Genomic DNA, 19,769 nt, shown 5'->3' on the forward strand with positions numbered 1-19,769 from the left:
AGCACATCCTGAATTGGACAGGACTCAAATAATCATTAATTGAAAGGGTTATAATTTTGAAATAGATTACAGGAATTATTTAAAAATGGATTTGTCTTAATTCTGAACCCACTGAAGTTAAGACATCAGGAACTCAGTTTAACAAGGTGCATTGCAGAAGGGAAAGAAAATCCTTGTATTCTAAAACCTTGACATGTATTAGTATATTCATTATTTAAAATAGTATTATTTAAAAATAGAACAGCTGTAATTTATGGTTGCCAAATCAACCCAAACAATGGTAGTAAATGGCTGCTGTTAAAGTTTGTAAATGTCTATGATCAGTTAACAAGTCCTGGCTGGTACATTGCTAAAATAAAAAGCAGGCTTTAGTTCTTTATATAAGATGTACCCGCATCAACATGTCAATATCCAGAGAAAAGAAACATGTTTACTTTCAAACAGCACACCGGGAGAATTGTATAGTTCAATGCATCTTTACTGAAGAATATATCAAAACGAGACACTTGTAGTTGCGAACAGTGAAAATTGCTGTGCCGTGGATGTATTCAAATATTCCATACCGAAAACAGCTGTGTGAAGTATTGACAGTACATATACTTTGTAGGTAAATCTAACCTCTTCTCATGACCTAATGCTACCCGTCTTTGTTTAGTTGCATATAGTTTAAAGAGTGGATCTCTGTACATGTAGTTCATGCTCTGTCCTAAATACATCCACACCATAATGAATAGGTCTGTCCAATTACTCTAAATCTACAGGATCAAGCCTCAAATGGTCCAGGATCGCAGTGGTTCATCTGCCAGAAGAAGGCCGCTCTGTGTTGTGATTGCATGTGTAGCAAGGACAACGACAAACTATTGGAAACAAAAGCACATTCAGCCAAGGTTATTGGTTAATGTTGCAGCTGTCATCAAGGCTGAGACACATCGTTCTCTTCACTCTGTCTTTTCCTGGCAAAAACCCCCTGCAGTCCATATTCCCATCGATTTGTGCTTTTCAAAGTGCCATTTTGTTTCATGGTCACTGGCCACTTGGGAGTCTGAGCTGTAGTCAGACTTGCAGTCACTCTTGCTTTTGCACCTTCTCTGGGTTTTCCTGGACTTTTTGGCGAACAACTTTCAATGTGGTAAGAAAATTCCCCAGGAATAGGACAAGAAATGTCAGTGCCAACATAAATACCTGAAATACACAAAAAGGCATTAAAGAAATCACATTTACGCTGAAAATCTTTACAAGACTACTGACACTGGAAGTTAAACCTTCCATTGAGGACATCTAGTACAATGACATCACAGGTGTCATTCTTAAATTGATTTTTATTTTAATACACAGTTCCAAAAATGTGGCATGTCAGTAGTGAAGTTAAGATATTGGGCTTTTAAAAAGCAAAGTGTCACCAGCTACTTCATGATGACACAAAATGGATGCATTTTGCATCATCATGATGATGATGTGGCCAGTGACTGAGTAGAGAATAGTCTTGTAACGAGACAGGGGTGGATGTAGCGGCATGTTGTACTGTATTCTATATGAAAACAAGGGATTTTACAGAGATTTGATGGTAGTATTTCTGTCCTTACCTGCCACTCTTTACAGTCTTTATGTCCTGCCAACCGAAACAGGGTCAAAGCATTGTACAGCTGCCAGAACTGTGAATGGGATTGGAGAGAGAAAAGTTCAGTCTAAGACCTGAAACCTTATTCAAGAACACAAGCATGGCAGCTGGCGTGTGTACATGTAAAAGTATAAACAGCTGAAATAAGGAACAAAATGTAAGCTTTGCAATCATGTTGGGCAACACTTATTTTACAAGTGTGACAGATTTTGCAATACCATCTTTTAACTTCTTCAAGTCTCCCCACTCCACTCTCTACCCCCATAACGCCTCATCCTAGTCTGTGTGAAACAAGCTGGCACACACTCAGACCTCAGTCCCGGATAACCATTTTAGTACAGTTGTGTTAGACTTACATGTCCGAAGAAGAGGAATGGCAAGAGGAAGGTGAGCCCTCTCCACATCCATGACTGGAACCCCTCTGCAAAACAGAAACAATTAATAAAATGGTGGAAAATCCAGAACATTGAATAATGCATAACCTTCCCGAAAGACAGTATGTTTACATCCAGTTCAACTGGCTTTGTCAGGAGTACAGGTTAATCATTAGACTAAAACACATGGTAGAGTAAAGTAAGCCATATCAAAAACAGCTAAACAAGAGGGACAAAACCTTTATCCTCTTGACCAATACTATGTTCAAAGGGCAGCTGCAAACTGATTGCAAAATGTTGTCCATTAGCTCCCTCTGGTCAGCAAGATTTCACTAAATATATTTTGCTACAGTCTATCATAATTGGAATTTTGGGCAGTAGAAATGTAAACTTTGATTAAAAGAGGATGTGTGGAGGATGTGTGTGAACTCATGCAGGGCATTCCGACAACTGGGACATCACTACATCACAGTAGAGACTTGCTCAAGGTTAAAACATCACCTTTGTCCCATTTTTCCAGTCATGGGGTTGCTTGTGGCCCACTTCTTTGTAAGAACTATTAAAACACATGCAAATGTCTTGTACAGGGAATATAGCGGAATACAAACAGTGGAGTTATTCCCACCGCAAGGCAATCAAACAAGAGAAATGTCGGTATAGGGACAAAGTGGAGTCGCAATTCAACGGCTCAGACACGAGACGTATGTGGCAGGGTCTACAGGCAATCACAGACTACAAAAAGAAAACCAGCCACGTCTTGCTTCCAGACAAACTAAACACCTTCTTTGCCAGCTTTGAGGATAATACTGCGCCACCGATGCAGCCCACTAACAAGGACTGCAGGCTCTCCCTCTCCATGGCCGACGCAAGTAAGACATTTAAACGTGTTAACACTCAATAGGCTGCCGGCCAAGACGGCATCCCTAGCCGCGTCCTCAGAGCACGTGCAGACCAGCTGACTGGTGTGTTTACAAACATATTCAATCTCCCCATCCCAGTCTGCTGTCCCCACATGCTTCAAGATGGCCACCATTGTTCCTGTACCCAAGAACACAAAGGAAACAGAACTAAATTACTATCGCCCAGTAGCACTCACTTCTGTCATCATGAAGTGCTTTGGGAGACTCACCTCCACCTTAGCTGCCACCCTAGACCCACTTCAATTTGCTTACCACCCCCAATAGGTCCCACAGATGACGCAATCACCATCACACTGCCCTATCCCATCTGGACAAGAGGAATACCTATGTAAGAATGCTGTTCATTGACTACAGCTCAGCATTCAACACCATAGTACACTCCAAGCTCATCATTAAGCATGAGGGCCTGGGTCTCAACCCCGCCCTGTGCAATTGGGTCCTGGACTTCCTGACAGGCCTCCCCCAGGTGGTGAAGGTAGGAAACACCTCTTTGCTGATCCTCAACACTGGGGCCCCAAAAGGGTGCGTGCTCAGCCTCCTCCTGTACTCCCTGTTCACCCATGACTGCGTGGACATGCACGCCTCCAACTCAATCATCAAGTTTGCAGACGACACTACAGTAGTGGGCTTGATTACCAAAAATGACGAGACAGCCTAAAGGAAGGAGGTGAGGGCACTGAGTGTGGTATCAGGAAAATAACCTCGCACTCAACATCAACAAAACAAAGGAGATGATCGTGGACTTCAGGAAACAGCAGAGGGTGCACCCCCCTACCCACATCGAAATGGGCAGCAGTGGAGAAGGTGGAAATCTTCAAGTTCCTCGGCGTACACATCACAGACAAACAGAAATGGTCCACTCACACAGAGAGTGTGGTGAAGGCGCAACAGCGCCTCTTCAGCCTCAGGAGGCTAAAGAAATTTGGCTTAACACCTAAAACTTCGACAGATGCACAATTAAGAGCATCCTGTCGGGCTGTATCACCGCCTGGTACGGCAACTGCACCTGCGCACAAACGCAAGGCTCTCCAGAGGGTGGTGTGGTCTGCATAATGCATCACACGGGGGCAAACTACCTGCCCTCCATGCCACCTACAGCACCCGGTGTCATAGGAAGGCCAAAAAGATCAAGGACAACAACCACCCGACCCACTGCATGTTCACCCCGCTACCATCCAGAAGGCGAGGTGCATCAAAGCTGGGACCGAGAGACAGCTTCTTTCAAGGCCATCATACTGTTAAACCACCATCACTAACACAGAGAGGCTGCTGCCAACATACAGACATGAAATCATTGGCCACTTCAATAAATGGATCACTAGTCACTTTAATAATGTCTTGCATTACTCTTCTCGTATGGATATGTATTCTATACCATCTTGCTTGTGCCCGCTCGGTCTTCCATATATTCTTATTCCATCCCTTTACTTAGATTTGTGTGTATTAGGTAGTTGTGGAATTGTTAAGAGTATTGTTAGATATTACTGCAGTCAGAACTAGAAGCACAAGCATTTCGCTACACTCGCAATAACATCTGCTAACCATGTGTTTGTGACCAATAAAATGTTATTTGATTTACAGGCATGACTGAAATTACTGGCACCCTTGATCAAGATGAGAGAGAGAAAAAAAGACTAAAGTAATGAGATGTTGTATGCAAAAATTATATTATTTTATACAATTGCTCAGAGAGAAATATTTTATTTAATAAGTCATAAAAAACTATTCTCAAAAAGATAGGGGTCAGAATTATTGGCACCCGTGTTTTCAATACTCCTGCACCTTCCCTTTGCGAGGATAACGGCACAGAGCCTTTTTCTAAAATGTTTTATGAGATTGGAGACCACATTGGAAGGGATCTTAAGAGACCATTCCTCCATAGAGAATATTTCCAGATTATTCTGATGCATTCGTAAATTCACGCTGGAGTGCCCTGGGCGTTCGTAAATTCAGAGCGTTGTCAGATTGTCCGTTCATAAATTCTGAGCGTTTTGCTCTTGAAGCGTTTGAGCGCACACTGGACACTCTGGCCAAGGAATAGGGTTTATTTGAACTGGCGACTGTTTAATAAAGCAAACCCCCCCCCCACTATATATTACAGTAGGTATGGATTTTTTTTCTGTATATGCGTGTGGTGTGCGTGGCCAAAGAGTCATCCAACAAATGCAAACACACAATGTTCTATTTTTTTTTAGCATGCAATATAGCTCAGTATGTATTATTTATTTTATACAGCCTTAAAAAAACTTCTTTTTTTTTAAATCAAGGGTGCCAATAATTTTCGTTGTGACTTAATGGTTCAAAAGCTTTCCCAAGTCATAACCAATAAGCAAGCCTTAGAAACTGTCTTAACTGAAAAGGAACTCATCTTACCCACTGTGAGGTCCAACTGATTTCTTTCCCCCAAAGCTCGTAACCTGTATAAGCAGCCACTTTGATAGTAATATTGAAGAAACTGCACAAAGCCTGAAAAACACAGGGATCAAATAATTTTACAATCAATCATATATGAGTAATGACATGGACTTATATTGTGCGACTTGTTTTCAAAAAACTCAACACATGTGAAGATAAAATGAGAAAGTAGATGCTTACTCTGATAAATGGAGAAGGCAAGGAATTGACTTCTGAACATCTGATACATGGACCCCTCTGGCCTTTGAGAAGAAACAGAGGAACCAATCAATACAGGCAATCAAATAACATTTATCAATCAAACTGCTCATCAAGCAACCTTTGATGATAACTGCCAATCGATTTTGACCGACAGCAATTAATGAAAGTGTTCAAAGTTGAAAAAAAAGGAAAAAAAAGGACTTACCAGGTAAGCATTACACCTGATAGGAAGGTAGAGACGTAATGATGGGAGACCCACCACCCTTTGATCCTGAAAGGACACATTGAGTGGAATTAGAATAAAGAAGCAGAACTAGGTCGACATGCTAGTCTATTATTTGAATCTCATGGAGTAAATAAATAATTTGGTCACATAAAAAGCTTAGTAGCTCACCGGGACCCATTGCTCATGAGGATGCTTTCCCTTATGGTCAAAGTGCAATAGTACCAAACCAGCAAGAAGTTGAAGATTTCATCTGTGACACTGAAACAAAGACATTTACAACTACCTTGCTTTAACGAAACATTAAAAGATGCTACGAGGAAACATCAAAATGTATAATATAACCAACTCACCGGTAATTGAACAAGAAGAGACAGGTTATGGCAGCAAACATCAAGATTATTGTCATGCAAAGCTTGAACTTCTCATATTCATCTTTGTAGGCAAATCTGCTCGTGCGAAAAGATGCAACAAGGAATCAGATGCAGTAACCAAACAGATGTGACTGAATACAGATATTTTGTTAAAGCTGAAGCAACACTTACTTAGCCTGGTTGCTGAGGAGTGTGACATTCACATTGCCAAGGACCAAATTTAAGTACAATCTGAAAAGAGACACATACTTTTACACCCTCTAATGACAAACTGCATCAAATCTGTAACCAACCAAAAAAATAACCATGTCCTCAAATACACTGACCCATTCTTCTTTGGCAAATAGGCTTCCATATCAAAGAAGAAATGTTCTTTGTCTTTAATTTGCATTTGGATGTCTTTGATCAGTTCTGTTTCTTTCTCATCGCTTGTTTTTGTACATCTGTAGGAGAACAACACACTAAATGCTCAGGTCCTAATTATGAGGACCTTTGGTAGAGGAAAACAAGACTGGATGGACCATTCTTTGTCAATAACTGCAAGCTGCCAGCACTAATAATAGGCTACTTACTTGCGCAGACTGTGCCGGAGGTCTTTTAGACCCTTCCTCTGTTTACTAATGGCACTGCTGCATGTTGCCTGGAGGTTGGTGAGCTCATCGAGCTTCTGTCTGTACACTTTGTGAGTTTCCTAGAAATAAGAATGGAAAGCAAATGACTGCACATTGCTCACCAGTACTCAAATATGTTGAATATGTTGAATAATTATTTTCAAAGTCCAAATTTAGACAAGCCATGATGGATAAGGTCTAGGACAGATCCCCTCTTTTATTCTTGCAGTTTGAGGCTGTCTCAGTGGCTTACTTTCTTTCTTTCTTTCCTCTCTCTATGGTCCCTGATGTAGCAGTATAATAACAGGTGGATGGAAGGCAATATTACAATATCATTGAAACCTATCCAGTCGTTGCTAGCAATTAAGAAGGAAATAACGTTAAGCGGGGAGGAAGACACGACTACACCCGGAGTTAAGTGACATTTATTTTCTACTTATCCGCATTGGTTGACCGATTAAACTGCGCCGAACTGAAAACTTGGTGGATTTCACTTAAACACAACTAACGTTACCTAATCATTGTTATTAATCGGAGTTGGCTTGCTGGTTATAAGGACTTTAACAGGCGAACGTTATTATTTCTAGATAATTAACGTTAGCTAACATTCGCCATTCATTGTTCAAATGTGCGGATATTAAAAGCTAGCTGTACCACTTTAAGTAAATCTGACTAGCAGATACCGCAGTATACGAATTAGTTATATTGGAAAGTTCCTAAATACAACATATTGTGTACAAAAATACCTGATGTTGTGTACAAAAATACCCTTTATCAAGTTAGTATGCTAGCTAGCTTCTAGCCATGTTGGCTGGGTTAGCTAAACTAGCTAGAAAGCTAGCTGAGCTGACAATAGTAACGTTATATCAGTTATCATCCTCCAACCTCTCTTTCTGAACTGGCGATAGTCCACGTCATGCCACGCACCTAGCTAGTTATCAAACTGGCTTCACATAGGCCTACCTGTAACTGTTGATATTCTTGGTCAATTTCTCCCCATTCAGTTTGACACCTTTGCAGTGACATTGTGTCAGTAAGCGGCACTCGCCGACTCCCACTGTACAGAACCTCCAACGGCCAGTACAGCTGTCCACGATTATTTTCTTATTTCATTTAGAGCGCATGCGTCCGACCGCCTACTACTGAAAAATGTACATTTGTGTCGTCACGTGTTCTAAAGTGCAGAAACAAACTTACTAGACAGGAACCCCTACTACAGTAACATTTTCATAAACAGAACTGTATTTGTATGAATGTTTTGAATAATGATTTTGAGGGCAATATAATGACACATTTACAAAAACTGAGAAAGTTTCTCAGCCCGAACGAAATCTAGTATTTGTACATGTATGCAAGTTGGTTGCTATGGGGATAGGACGCTTGGTCATTGTGGCCTCGCTTGTCTTTTACCACCTAGCTAGCTAACCAGCTATGTTGACCTAATGTTAAATTTGACTTCACTTTGAAAATTGAAAAGACAAGTGGATTGAGCTAATAGGAGTCGTTCGCTTGGACACATACGAGGTACAATTTGAGTTAATCAATTATTTTTAGCTGTAAAAGTAATGTATAAAAATGTCACATTTGCTAGCTAGCTAGCTAACTTTGTTGGCATAATCTGCGAAATGTTCTTATTTTGTTTCAGCTTTGGTTGTCATTTGATCAGTCATTGTAAACAAACAATGTAGCTATAGCTAGCTTCAAATGATAAACTATTTTCAACTACCTGTTCCATGAATGGACTGTCAAGTCTTTGCATCCATAGCTGTAGTTGTGGCTGTGGTTACCAGATACATTTATTTCTACAGCATCCTCCAAACCAGTTGGTGGTGGGGCTGCAGTTATGCTGTAAATTGATTAAGGATTGTGCCTTTAAGTTAATAAACAATGTTTGAAAATCATGTATGTTCTGCTTACAGCCATGCCTCATCTGAAGAAACCTCGAAAAGTGGAGCCCCTGTCAAAATTATGGGACAGAAAGGCACAAAAGTGTGGACTGCGACACACTGTTTATTCAGTCAATGGAGATGAATACACCGGGGATTGGCTGGACAGCAAGAAGCATGGTACTACTGTAGCATGACATAGATTTTCCACACACCAAGTATTAGGCCTAGGATTACTGTGTCACCGTTCAGACACATGGGCTGTGATTGGTTCTCTCCAATTTAAAAATAATAATCTTTCAACAGATTCTAAGAACATACAGTACCAGTCAAAGGTTTGGACACATCTACACATTCAAGTGTTTGTCTTAATTTTTTCTATATTGTAGAATAATAAATTCTTGGCATTTTCTCAACCAGCTTCACCTGAATGCTTTTCCAACAGTCTTGAAAGAGTTCCCACATATGCTGATCACTTGTTGGCTGCTTTTCCTTCACTCTGCGGTCCAACTCATCCCAAACCATCTCAATTTGGTTGAGGTCAGGTGATTGTGGAGGCCAGGTCATCTGATGCAGCACTCCATCACTCTCCTTCTTGGTCAAATAGCCCTAATACAGCTTGGAGGTGTGTTAGGTCATTGTCCTGTTGAAAAACAAATGATAGTCCCACTAAGCGCAAACCAGATGGGATGGCATATTGCTTCAGAATTCTGTGGTAGCCATGCTGGTTAAGTGCCTTGAATTCTAAATAAATCACAGACAGTGTCACCAGCAAAGCACCCCCACACCATCTCACCTCCTCCTCCATGCTTCAGGGTGGGAACCACAAGTGGAGATCATCTGTTCACCTACTCTGCGTCTCACAAAGACACAGCGGTTGGAACCAAGAATCTCAAATTTAGACTCCTCAGACCAAAGGACAGATTTTCACCAGTCTAATGTCCATTGCTCGTGTTTCTTGGCCCAAGCAAGTCTCTTCTTATTGGTGTCCTTGGTAGTGGTTTCATTGCAGAAATTCGACCATGAAGGCATGATTCACACAGTCTCCTCTGAACAGTTGATGTTGAGATGTGTCTGTTACTTGAACTCTGTGAAGCATTTATTCTGGCTGCAATTTCTGAGGAAAGAGCAGAGGTAATTCTGGGTCTTCCTTTCCTGATCTGTAAATGATGGGCAAATTAACATTCATGGATATAGTTTACTTAGAAGGGACAGAAATAGGAATGGTGGGGGTGTAGCACTGTACATTCAGAATCATATAACTTTTGAGAGGAGCGATGACCTTAATGTATGTCAAATAGAGGCACTATGGGCTCAAGTACATCTGCCTCACCGGGCACCCATATTGGTAGGTTGTGTGTATAGGCCTAGCTCTAAGGTGTCCTATCTGGATGACTTATGCACTGGGTTTGACCAGGCCACAGATAGTAACAGAGATGTATTTATCTTGGGTGATTTTAATATAAATTGGAAGGATCATAATAATTAAAATATAACTAAATTGATTAGATATGCCGAGGACTGTGGTTTGAAACAAATGGTTAATGATACTACTAGATCATCAACTAAGTTGGGTCATCGTTCAGACACATGCATTGATCTGATCTTCTGTAATATACCATTGCAATGCTTAAAAGCCAGATCAATGCTAGTGGGCTGGACATACCATAATATTGTGGCCATTACCATGAACACCAATGTTCCAAAGAAACCCCAAAGGATTGTGGTCATGATCATTTAAAAAAAAATTAATCATGAGCTATTTCAAAATGATTTGGCTGCTGTACCCTGGGCGCTGATTTATCTAGAGGATGATTTAAATCACGCTACTGAATGCTTTATTGATTTGCTCACTGAGGTAATAGACCATCATGCACCAGTAAGAAAGAGTACAGTTGAGGTTCGTCAATCTCCATGGATTGATGAGGAACTGGGTGCGGCTTTTTCTCAAAGAAATATGGCAAAAGTCTTTGCAGACAAATCTGAACTAGAAATTGATGAACAGAATTATAGAACATTACGTAATTATGCAGTTAAATTAAATCGTAAGAAAAAAACGTTATTTTACAAAAATGCTTTTAGTGGTTGTAAAAAGGTATGGAATACAGAAGGGCTTACTTGATACATCTATTTCATCATACCCATCTAGTGTGGAGATTGATGGGAGAACAATAACAAAACCAGCTGATATTGCCATTAATTTACCAGTTTTTTTTTTTACAAAGAAAATGTATTTACTGAGCGATAATGTAAACACCCATTCTTCCAAACAAGCTATTGTCCAATGGATTGATGATCATATTATGAGCAAAACAACATGCTCTTTTAGTCTACAAATGGTGTCAGTAGAGGTGTTAAACCTAATTGAAGTCATTACCCAATGGTAAATCTACAGGTTATGATCTTATGGACAATTTTTTACTTCGCTATGCTGCTCCCCAGGTAGCAGCTCCACTGAAATACATATTTAATTGGTAACTGGAAAAGGGGACATTTGCAAATGTATGGAAGCATGTTAAACTGTGTTCTATCCTGAAAGACAGCAAAAAAAACAATTACTCCTCCCACTAGTCGACCAATTAGTCTACTCCCTTCACTCAGTAAGATATTGGAGGGTATTGTGAGTCGACAAATATGGGAGTACATGGAAAAGAATGATCTGATTACAGCCAATCAGCATGCTTATCGCAAAAACCATTCTACTACCACTGCATTGGTTGACATGACTGACCATTGGCTCAATGCTATGGATAATGGCAGCTTTGTGGAGTACTATTTTTAGATTTTAGTGAAGCATTTGATTTAGTGGATCATTAAATCATTTGGACAAAAGAGAATGTTGGTAAGAGACAGACATTCAGTAAATAATAGGAATAGATTGTCCACCATCTATGGGTTATCCAGACAGAAAAGAGAAATAGTCAAAATAACATTTCGATTTAGACCAATAAAGAAATTGAATAATTTAGCTGAGCAAACCAGAAACCTTTCAATATATAAATTCAAACAATACTTTAAAACCATTTAAATATAATACATAGGAAAGTTGTGCTGGACTATGGTAGATGAAGAATCAATCTATCTTGTTAGACTGTTAGGGTATTAATCGGGTCAATATGTTAGTGTATTATGTCTGTTTGTAGCAGTGTGTTATATGTGAAAATGTGATCGTATTATAAATTGTATTTTAATGTTTAAGGACTCTTGGAAGATTAGTCCAAATGAGGACTAAAAGATCCTAATCAAATCAAATCAATCATGTGGCAGACCTCATGAGAGCCAATTTCATCATAGCGCTTGATGGTTTTGGAACTTGAAGAAACTTTCAAAGTTGTTGAAATTTTCCATATTGACTGACCTTTATATTTTAAAGTAATGATGTCCTGTCGTTTCTCTTTTCTTATTTGAGCTGTTCATGCCATAATATGGACTTGGTACCAAATAGGGCTATCTTCTAACACCCCTACCTTGTCACAACACAACTGATTGGCTCAAACACATTAAGAAGGAAATAAATTCCTTTTAACAAGGCACACCTGTTAATTGAAATGCATTCCAGGTGACTACCTCATGAAGCTGGTTGAGAGAATACCTAGAGTGTGCAAAGCTGTCATCAAGGTAAAGGGTGGCTACTTTGAAGAATCTCAAATATAAAATATTTTGATTTGTTTAACACTTTTTTGCTTACTACATGATTCCATATCTGTTATTTCATAGTTTTGATGTCTTCACTATTATTCTACAATGTAGAAAATAGTAAAAAAATAAAGAAAAACCTTGGATTGAGTAGGTGTGTCCAAATTTGTCAGGTACTGTAGATAACTTTTTTTCTTTCCCACTATAACTTCAATAGTATTGGTCATCACTTAATTTGTTACCAGCTAGACCTTTTAAAAAAAAAATCTGCAATGAATATGTGGGTGGCTTTTCTCACTGTTCCTTAAATTTTTCTAGGCAAAGGAACTCAAATTTGGAAGAAGGCCGGGGCCATTTATGATGGAGACTGGAAATATGGCAAACGTGATGGATACGGGACCTACAGCAAACTCCTGTCTGTAACCAATGAGTATTCAAGGGAATACTCAGGTGGATGGGAAAATGACAAAAAGCATGTATGTACACAGGACAATGTTTGTTTTGTTAGGCTAAGAATGTAAATAATGTTAACCTAGGCCTATTCTATTTCTTCATTTATTATAAGACACCTGGCCTCAGTGAAACAAGGGCAGGTTTCTGTCTTCTCATCTACCTTAGGGGTTTGGGACCTACTTCTACAGTGACACTGCCTGCTATGAGGGAGAATGGAGTGAGGATCAGAGGAGTGGCTGGGGCAGGATGTATTATGACAATGGGGACATATATGAGGGAGAATGGCTGAAAAACAAACATCACGGACAGGGCATGCTTCGTCTCGGTAAGGGCACATTATTTTACATTTGAATGGATTTAGCCGTAGACTGTATACAGTATGTCAGGTTGCGACTTCTCTCATTTGTTTTGAAGCCAATGAAAACAGGTATGAAGGCAACTGGAAGTATGGGAAGAAGAATGGGCATGGAAAGTTCTTTTACCTGGACAAAGGTCAGCTTTATGAGGGCTTCTGGGTGGATGGAGTGGCCAAATGTGGAACAGTCTCTGACTTTGGAAGAGCTGAGGCACCAACACCAACAATATACCCAATTCCTAAGGTACATACGTTGTCTTTTGAAGTATTTTAAGAGGTTTGTCTTTACCGGGTGTTGCAAGTGTTGAGCCAAGCCACTTTACCTGCTTATGTGAATATCAATTCACCTTATGGTGTGGTCTCCCCCTTTTCTCTATTTAAAAAGGTACATCTGTTGGATGTGAGATCAGTTTTAATGGAAACACAATCAACATACCACAGTGAATAGGACAAGCCAAAGAAGAACATCAGAACACCCTAAAGTGCTCCATCTCTGCTGATCTCTGCACACCAAGCTCACTTACCATGCTGTTAAATGCCATCATGTAACAAATAAAGAGAGCACATCATCATGAGGAAGATTTGAGTCATTTTACTTCTATGAAACGGGACCACTGAACATGATTTGACTTGTAATGAGATCACGGTGCCATCTGGATATCATTCCCCAGTGGCAACTCGAGGTATTACAAACACATTCCTAGAAGCAAAACAAAAAGTAAACAGTTACATTTGCCAAGACCAACCCACTCATTGTACAAACAAACAAGTCACAAAGGGTGCACTTTGAACAGAAAATTAAAGCAACAGATAACACTTTTACAAAGCCAATTGTGTTTAGAAAGAATATGTGCAGTTAATCTCTGTATTCACTGTTTAAGCAGCAGTGAAATTAACTTGACGCTTTTCTAGTCACAAATTCATATTTTCCGACCAAATAATCATGGTACAAAATGCTATTTCAATACCACAGGTTACAACTATGAAAACACTTTTTGTAGAGTTTATGCAGCAACATTTGGCCAACCGATTAGACTAAAAATAACTTAAGCAGGCTGATTACATTTAATCTCTCAAACATGAATTGAAACCTGAACCTTAGGTTGAATACAGAACTGACAGAAGTAAGACAATGGTCGCGTTTCGCTGGTCAGACGTTGCATGCATCAACCAATGGTTGCGTGCCACATCGTCGACTGCGCCTTCGGACACCAGATTGTTATAACATATGTGGTTAGCTGGTACTTAAAATACCTATCCAGGCATTGTAAGACCTGGCATGCATCAGCAACGCCTGGGCAGAGGTACGTGCCCGTTCATTGGTGCTCATAGAATACAATGAGGCAAGCCACCGTGTCACAATATAGTAGTTAAAAGGGATAGTTTACCCAAATTACAGAATGACATATTGGTTTCCTTACCCTTTAAGCAGTCTATGGACAAGGTATGACAGCAATCCAGTCTTTGGTTTAATTTCTCTGGGACTGTTTCCACAAGCTAACGTTTTAGCATTTGAGGCACAAATCCCATTCAAGTAATTTTTTGCACATCATGTTCAAAACTTCTAAGTGACTTTTGAGCTTTACTACCAATTTGAGATACTTTCTTATGATTTGGACACAATGTGCGAAAATTGCTAATATCGACCCATCAATGTGATTTGTGCCACAAATGCTAAAACGTTAACATGTGTCAACAGTGCCAGGGACACCAAAGCATAGATCGCTTTCATACCTTGTCCTTGGGCTGCTTAGAGGGTAAGGAAAACACCGTCATTTTGTCATTTGGGTGAACGATCCTTTTAATGAGAGGCCTCTTTAGCCCCCTCCTACCATTTACCTGTAAGGTAAAAAAATATATGTATAACTTCAGCCAGTAGTTTTGAAAGTGCTGGTCACGAGACAAAAGTGCTACCTGTTTTTTGTGTACGACTTCATCCAATTGTGTGCTATGTCATCCATTTTGTGTGATATGTTACAAATATTGCAATTTGTATGATTTCATAAGATTTAGCAATTTGTGTGGTATGTTACGAATCCAAATGACCCTTTGCTAAGCCCCCGGCCCCCTTGGTTACTGTTGCAACCTTGGACCACGTTTTCCCAGGAAGCCTTATTCCCCCTTCGAACCACTGGCGTAATCCCCTCACAATGACAAACTGTGTTTTTAATACACAATGAAATTAAACACAGACTACCCCGTGCAAGTCAGGAGACTCTTGGGTATGTTGTGGTTGACTGTCATTGCAATTGCTTCATGGGAACCTGGTAAAATGACGGTTGTAGTGTGGCTAGCCACTGGACGGCTCTGAATGCACTGTCAGCATGCAGCCAAAGTTACTAACCACTTTTGGAGCTAACTAGTGCTCTTAAATCGTATCCTGATGTCGACAGCAGATGAGAGCTGTATTCTAGCACGGCTAATTTAGCTTTTTTTTTTTATATAAAAAAAAGTTATTAACTGCAATATTGGGTGGTCAATAAGACAGAGCTAGTTAAGCAGCTGAGTTAGCAAACAATGTAACTAAAGTATAATTTTGAATTAGAAAAATAATTTAACAGGCTCTGCATTTCAGGAATCACAGTAGCAAGTACCTGCGCACTTTTCAATTGTAAAGCCATTTAAAACGATTTGTTTTTGGATAGAAATTCTGTTTTTGTAATGGCTTTCATGTGTTTCAAATATGAGCTTATCCGTGGTGTTGGAATTGCTGGCAGGTGCTATCCATTAGAGCGCTGCGATTGGTTGGAGTGCATCTTTAAGACTGTTAACTGGTATAGTTTCACAGTTAAAAGTAACACAGTCTGGAATCATTCTTTTAAAAATAATTTTAAAAAATCTCTAGAAATGTGAAACATTTGGAAACGGTGAGTAACATCTCAAATGTTTTGAAATGAGCAGATTATGTAGCGTTTTAATAGAACTGTATAACTATTGGCAACAAAGGATTGGCTTGAAATAGACAGTTTCAACGAGAGGTCAGTCTTTATGGGAAATGAGAGCTGTGGGATTGCAAGTGGGATTCCCCTCTACCGTCCAGCTCATTCTGCAGCCTGGTCAGGTTGGATAACTCCTCCAGCTCCTGGAACTGCCTGTCTGTCTTGTGGCTGACAAGGGAACGGTAGAAATGTACAGCGAAGACTATAAATATCAGGCCAAAAGGCACCATGATGGAGGTGGAGGTGATGGCAGCAGCCACACCTGCAGATATGGTCCCATTGTTGGGGTTGTGGTTCTTAGGCCTAATGGGTAAAAATTTGACCCAGCAGAGGAGCACCACCTCAGCCAGGAAGAGCAGGGTGCCAATGACTGTCGAGAAAGCCCAGGCCAGCTCTATGTGGTGGTGCATTCTCTCATGTGGCGACTCCTTCACCGAGTTGAGGTTGTGAACATTACTGACTGCCTCGATGTTAGGCAGGATGCAGGTACTAACCATCAGGGCAAAGAGGTGAACAGCCACCAACACTGTGGTGCAGGCACTGAAGGCAATGAGGAGACCAGGTGGGTATGGATAGCTTGTGTCCAACTGAACCTCCACCATTGCTACCTGAGAGAAGGGTGGAAGAACATTGTGGCATAAGCATACAAGACAGGCTGTCTGGAACATGACCTTCCAAAATGAAGCAGAACTTCTTCTTTTTTTAACTAGGGAGTGCAAGAAATCCATACATGATTGATACATAACGTTTCTGGTTTTGGATGATGCTGGTCCTCATGCTATGCACATCAAATAATTGCCTCTGCTGCTATGCATCTGACTTTGGGCCAGTTTATTCCTTACCATAGCGAACCCAGACAGTAGAGCAGACGTTCGACTGGAAGCCTTCAGTTTTGCTCGACTCAAGTAAAGCTTCCTCCACGACAGTGCTTGTAATGAATGTTCGTTCAGACTCATTGCACTGCTGAAATTGAATAAACTGAACGGGCTGATTGTTGTTTGACTCGTAGCATATGTGGCTGTTCAACAATTGGCATTAGCTAGCCTAGATAGTAACATCCTCGGTGTCCACGGACATCGATGTAGAAAAATTATCGGTTGAGGTCCATTCTATCGATTCTCGCTAGTATTCCTGTTTACCTTTGTAACGTCCACCTCTTCCGCACCGCCGTTTCGATCGAGCTGGATGGCTGGCTGCACCCCCGGATTACCCATAAACCATTGCGGTAAAGATAAATAAACTTGGAACAAGTCTGCCTATGTAAAATAAGTGAGTTATTGCTATAGTTGATCATACAAACAAGGTAGTTACCTAATTCACCACAAAACTCTTTCTAGTTCGTACAATGATTAGATTACGGTCATTGTTTTTCATGTAGGGTCACTTGTGCAAAATGTCACCAAGCTTACTTGACCCCATGATGAAGGAAGATTTTGAAGATGATCGCCCAGGAGGTGTTTCCTCTGGCGTCTCGAAGGGGTCTTCGTGGTTTAGAGAGAACATGTCAACTGGTAGACGCACGTCGACTGACCCGAATGATAGATCGAAAGAAAAGAGTGAAGTCTATCGGTTTTATTGTAATTTGATCAAGACAAAAGTTTTTCCCGACTCATGCAACACTTGGGCATATGAGATATGCACTGCGACAATGGGGCCAAGTGAGCCGACACTTGCAAAACGCAGTCAATCCATCAATCTGTGTCCTCCTGAATTTGAGTGCGCAAACACTTTACGGTATCGCGTGTTTTCGAATGCACTCTCATGCATAGATTGAGACGATAGCTACAAATCATTCCAAGCAAACAGTCTGACACACGCTTACTCAATCTTCCCCAATAAAAATGATACCAACTCGTATTTGTTTTAAATAGCACGCTTTTTAAAAATGTTATTACTTTAACGTCACGGGTAGAGTGAGATTGCAGTAGCCTCCCTGGGGTGCTGTTCCGCCAATGTTAAATTGTGAAAGCAACATGTGTTTAGTTATAGGGTGCGTTCGTAAATTCGCTCTGGCTATCTATTCCGATTTTAGAGCACAGAATACTGATGAATTTAAGAACGGTCAACACCGGTTTTAGCACAGTTACCAATACTCTAGGAAACATGAAAACAGTCTAACCAGTTCTGCTAGGGGTCAAAGTGAGGTGTTCAATTCAAGGGGCTTTATTGGCATGGGAAACATGTTTACATTGCCAAAGCAAGTGAAATTGGTAAACAAAAGGGAAATAAACAATAAAAAGTGAACAGTAAATATTACACTCACACAAGTACCAAAATAATATGTCTATATACAGTGTTGTAATGATTGTGCAAATAGTTAAAGTAAAAATGGAAAATAAATCAACATAAATATGGGTTGTATTTACAATTTTATTTATTTATTTATTTACCTTTATTTAACCAGGTAGGCAAGTTGAGAACAAGTTCTCATTTACAATTGCGACCTGGCCAAGATAAAGCAAAGCAGTTCGACAGATAAAACGACACAGAGTTACACATGATGTAAAAACAAACATACAGTCAATAATGCAGTATAAACAAGTCTATATACAATGTGAGCAAATGAGGTGAGAAGGGAGGTAAAGGCAAAAAAGGCCATGATGGCAAAGTAAATACAATATAGCAAGTAAAATACTGGAATGGTAGTTTTACAATGGTATTTGTTATTCACTGGTTGCCGTTTAATTGTGGCAACAGGTCACAAATCGTGCTGCTGTGATGGCACACTGGTATTTCACCCAATAGCTATGGTAGTTTATCAAAATTTGATTTTTTTTTCTCGAATTCTTTGTGGGTCTGTGTAATCTGAAGGAAATGTGTGTCTCTAATATGGTCATACATTTGGTAGGAGGTTAGGAAGTGCAGCTCAGTTTCCACCTCGTTTTGTGGGCAGTGTGCACATAGCCTGTCTTCTGTTGAGAGCCACGTCTGCCTACGGCAACCTTTCTCAATAGCAAGGCTATGCTCACTGAGTCTGTACATAGCCAAAGCTTTCCTTGATTTTGGGTCAGTCACAGTGGTCATGTATTCTGCCACTGTGTACTCTCTGTTTAGGGCCTAATAGCATTCTAGTTTGCTCTGTTTCTTTGTTAATTCTTTCCAATGTGTCAAGTAATTATCTTTTTGTTTCTGATGATTTGGTTGGGTCTAACTGTGTTTCTGTCCTGGGGCCCTGTGGGGTCTGTTTATGTTTGTGAACAGAGCCCCAGGACCAGCTTGTTTAGGGGACTCTTCTCCAGGTTAATCTTTCTGTAGGTGATGGCTTATTATGGAAGGTTTGGGAATCACTTCCTTTTAGGTGGTTGTAGAATTTAACAGCTATTTTCAGGATTTTGATCATTAGCAGGTATCGGCCTAATTCTTCTCTGCCTGCATTATTTGGTGTTTTACGTTGTACACGGGAGGATATTTTTTGCAGAATTCTGCATGCAGTGTCTGAATTTGGTGTTTGTCCCATTTGGTTGATTTTTGGTTGATGAGTGGACCCAAGACAATGAATGGCAATGGGTTCTATAACTGATTCAAGTATTTTTAGCCAGATGCTAATTGGTATGTCAAATGTTATGTTCCTTTTGATGGCATAGAAGGCCCTTCTTGCCTTGTCTCTAAGATCTTTCACAGCTTTGTGGAAGTTACTTGTGGGGTTGATTGTTTAGGCCGAGGTTGGTATAGTTTTTTGTGTGCTCTGGGGCAACGGTGTCTAGATGGAATTTCTATTTGTGGTCCTGGCAACTGGATCTTTTTTTGGAAAACCATTATTTTTG

General features: G+C 40.2%; 3 protein-coding genes across 3 annotated transcripts; 1 reads left to right on the top strand and 2 right to left on the bottom strand.

Moving 5' to 3' along the window:
- Nucleotides 1–460: 460 nt before the first annotated feature.
- LOC109868349 (transmembrane protein 120B-like) lies at nucleotides 461–7,854 on the bottom strand. Its single transcript, XM_020457820.2, has 12 exons — nucleotides 7,700–7,854; nucleotides 6,698–6,816; nucleotides 6,452–6,568; nucleotides 6,297–6,356; nucleotides 6,105–6,200; nucleotides 5,923–6,012; nucleotides 5,734–5,799; nucleotides 5,508–5,569; nucleotides 5,286–5,378; nucleotides 1,975–2,039; nucleotides 1,584–1,652; nucleotides 461–1,182 (listed from the first exon to the last, which is right to left on the bottom strand). The coding sequence occupies exons 1-12, from the start codon at nucleotides 7,760–7,762 to the stop codon at nucleotides 1,066–1,068; spliced, it is 1,017 nt and encodes a 338-aa protein (XP_020313409.1). The 5' UTR covers nucleotides 7,763–7,854; the 3' UTR covers nucleotides 461–1,065.
- A 108-nt stretch (nucleotides 7,855–7,962) lies between these two features.
- Nucleotides 7,963–15,630, top strand: morn3 (MORN repeat containing 3). Its single transcript, XM_020457822.2, has 6 exons — nucleotides 7,963–8,260; nucleotides 8,656–8,802; nucleotides 12,577–12,734; nucleotides 12,877–13,036; nucleotides 13,126–13,310; nucleotides 13,452–15,630. Exons 2-6 carry the CDS (start codon nucleotides 8,658–8,660, stop codon nucleotides 13,512–13,514), a joined length of 711 nt encoding a protein of 236 aa, XP_020313411.1. The 5' UTR covers nucleotides 7,963–8,260; nucleotides 8,656–8,657; the 3' UTR covers nucleotides 13,515–15,630.
- orai1b (ORAI calcium release-activated calcium modulator 1b) lies at nucleotides 13,643–18,019 on the bottom strand. The gene is made up of 2 exons (XM_020457823.2): nucleotides 16,848–18,019; nucleotides 13,643–16,613 (listed from the first exon to the last, which is right to left on the bottom strand). Exons 1-2 carry the CDS (start codon nucleotides 16,959–16,961, stop codon nucleotides 16,053–16,055), a joined length of 675 nt encoding a protein of 224 aa, XP_020313412.1. The 5' UTR covers nucleotides 16,962–18,019; the 3' UTR covers nucleotides 13,643–16,052.
- Between the last annotated feature and the right edge of the window lie 1,750 nt (nucleotides 18,020–19,769).

This window comes from Oncorhynchus kisutch, linkage group LG23 (assembly GCF_002021735.2).
Source record: "Oncorhynchus kisutch isolate 150728-3 linkage group LG23, Okis_V2, whole genome shotgun sequence".
NCBI classification, from domain to species: Eukaryota; Metazoa; Chordata; class Actinopteri; order Salmoniformes; family Salmonidae; genus Oncorhynchus; species Oncorhynchus kisutch.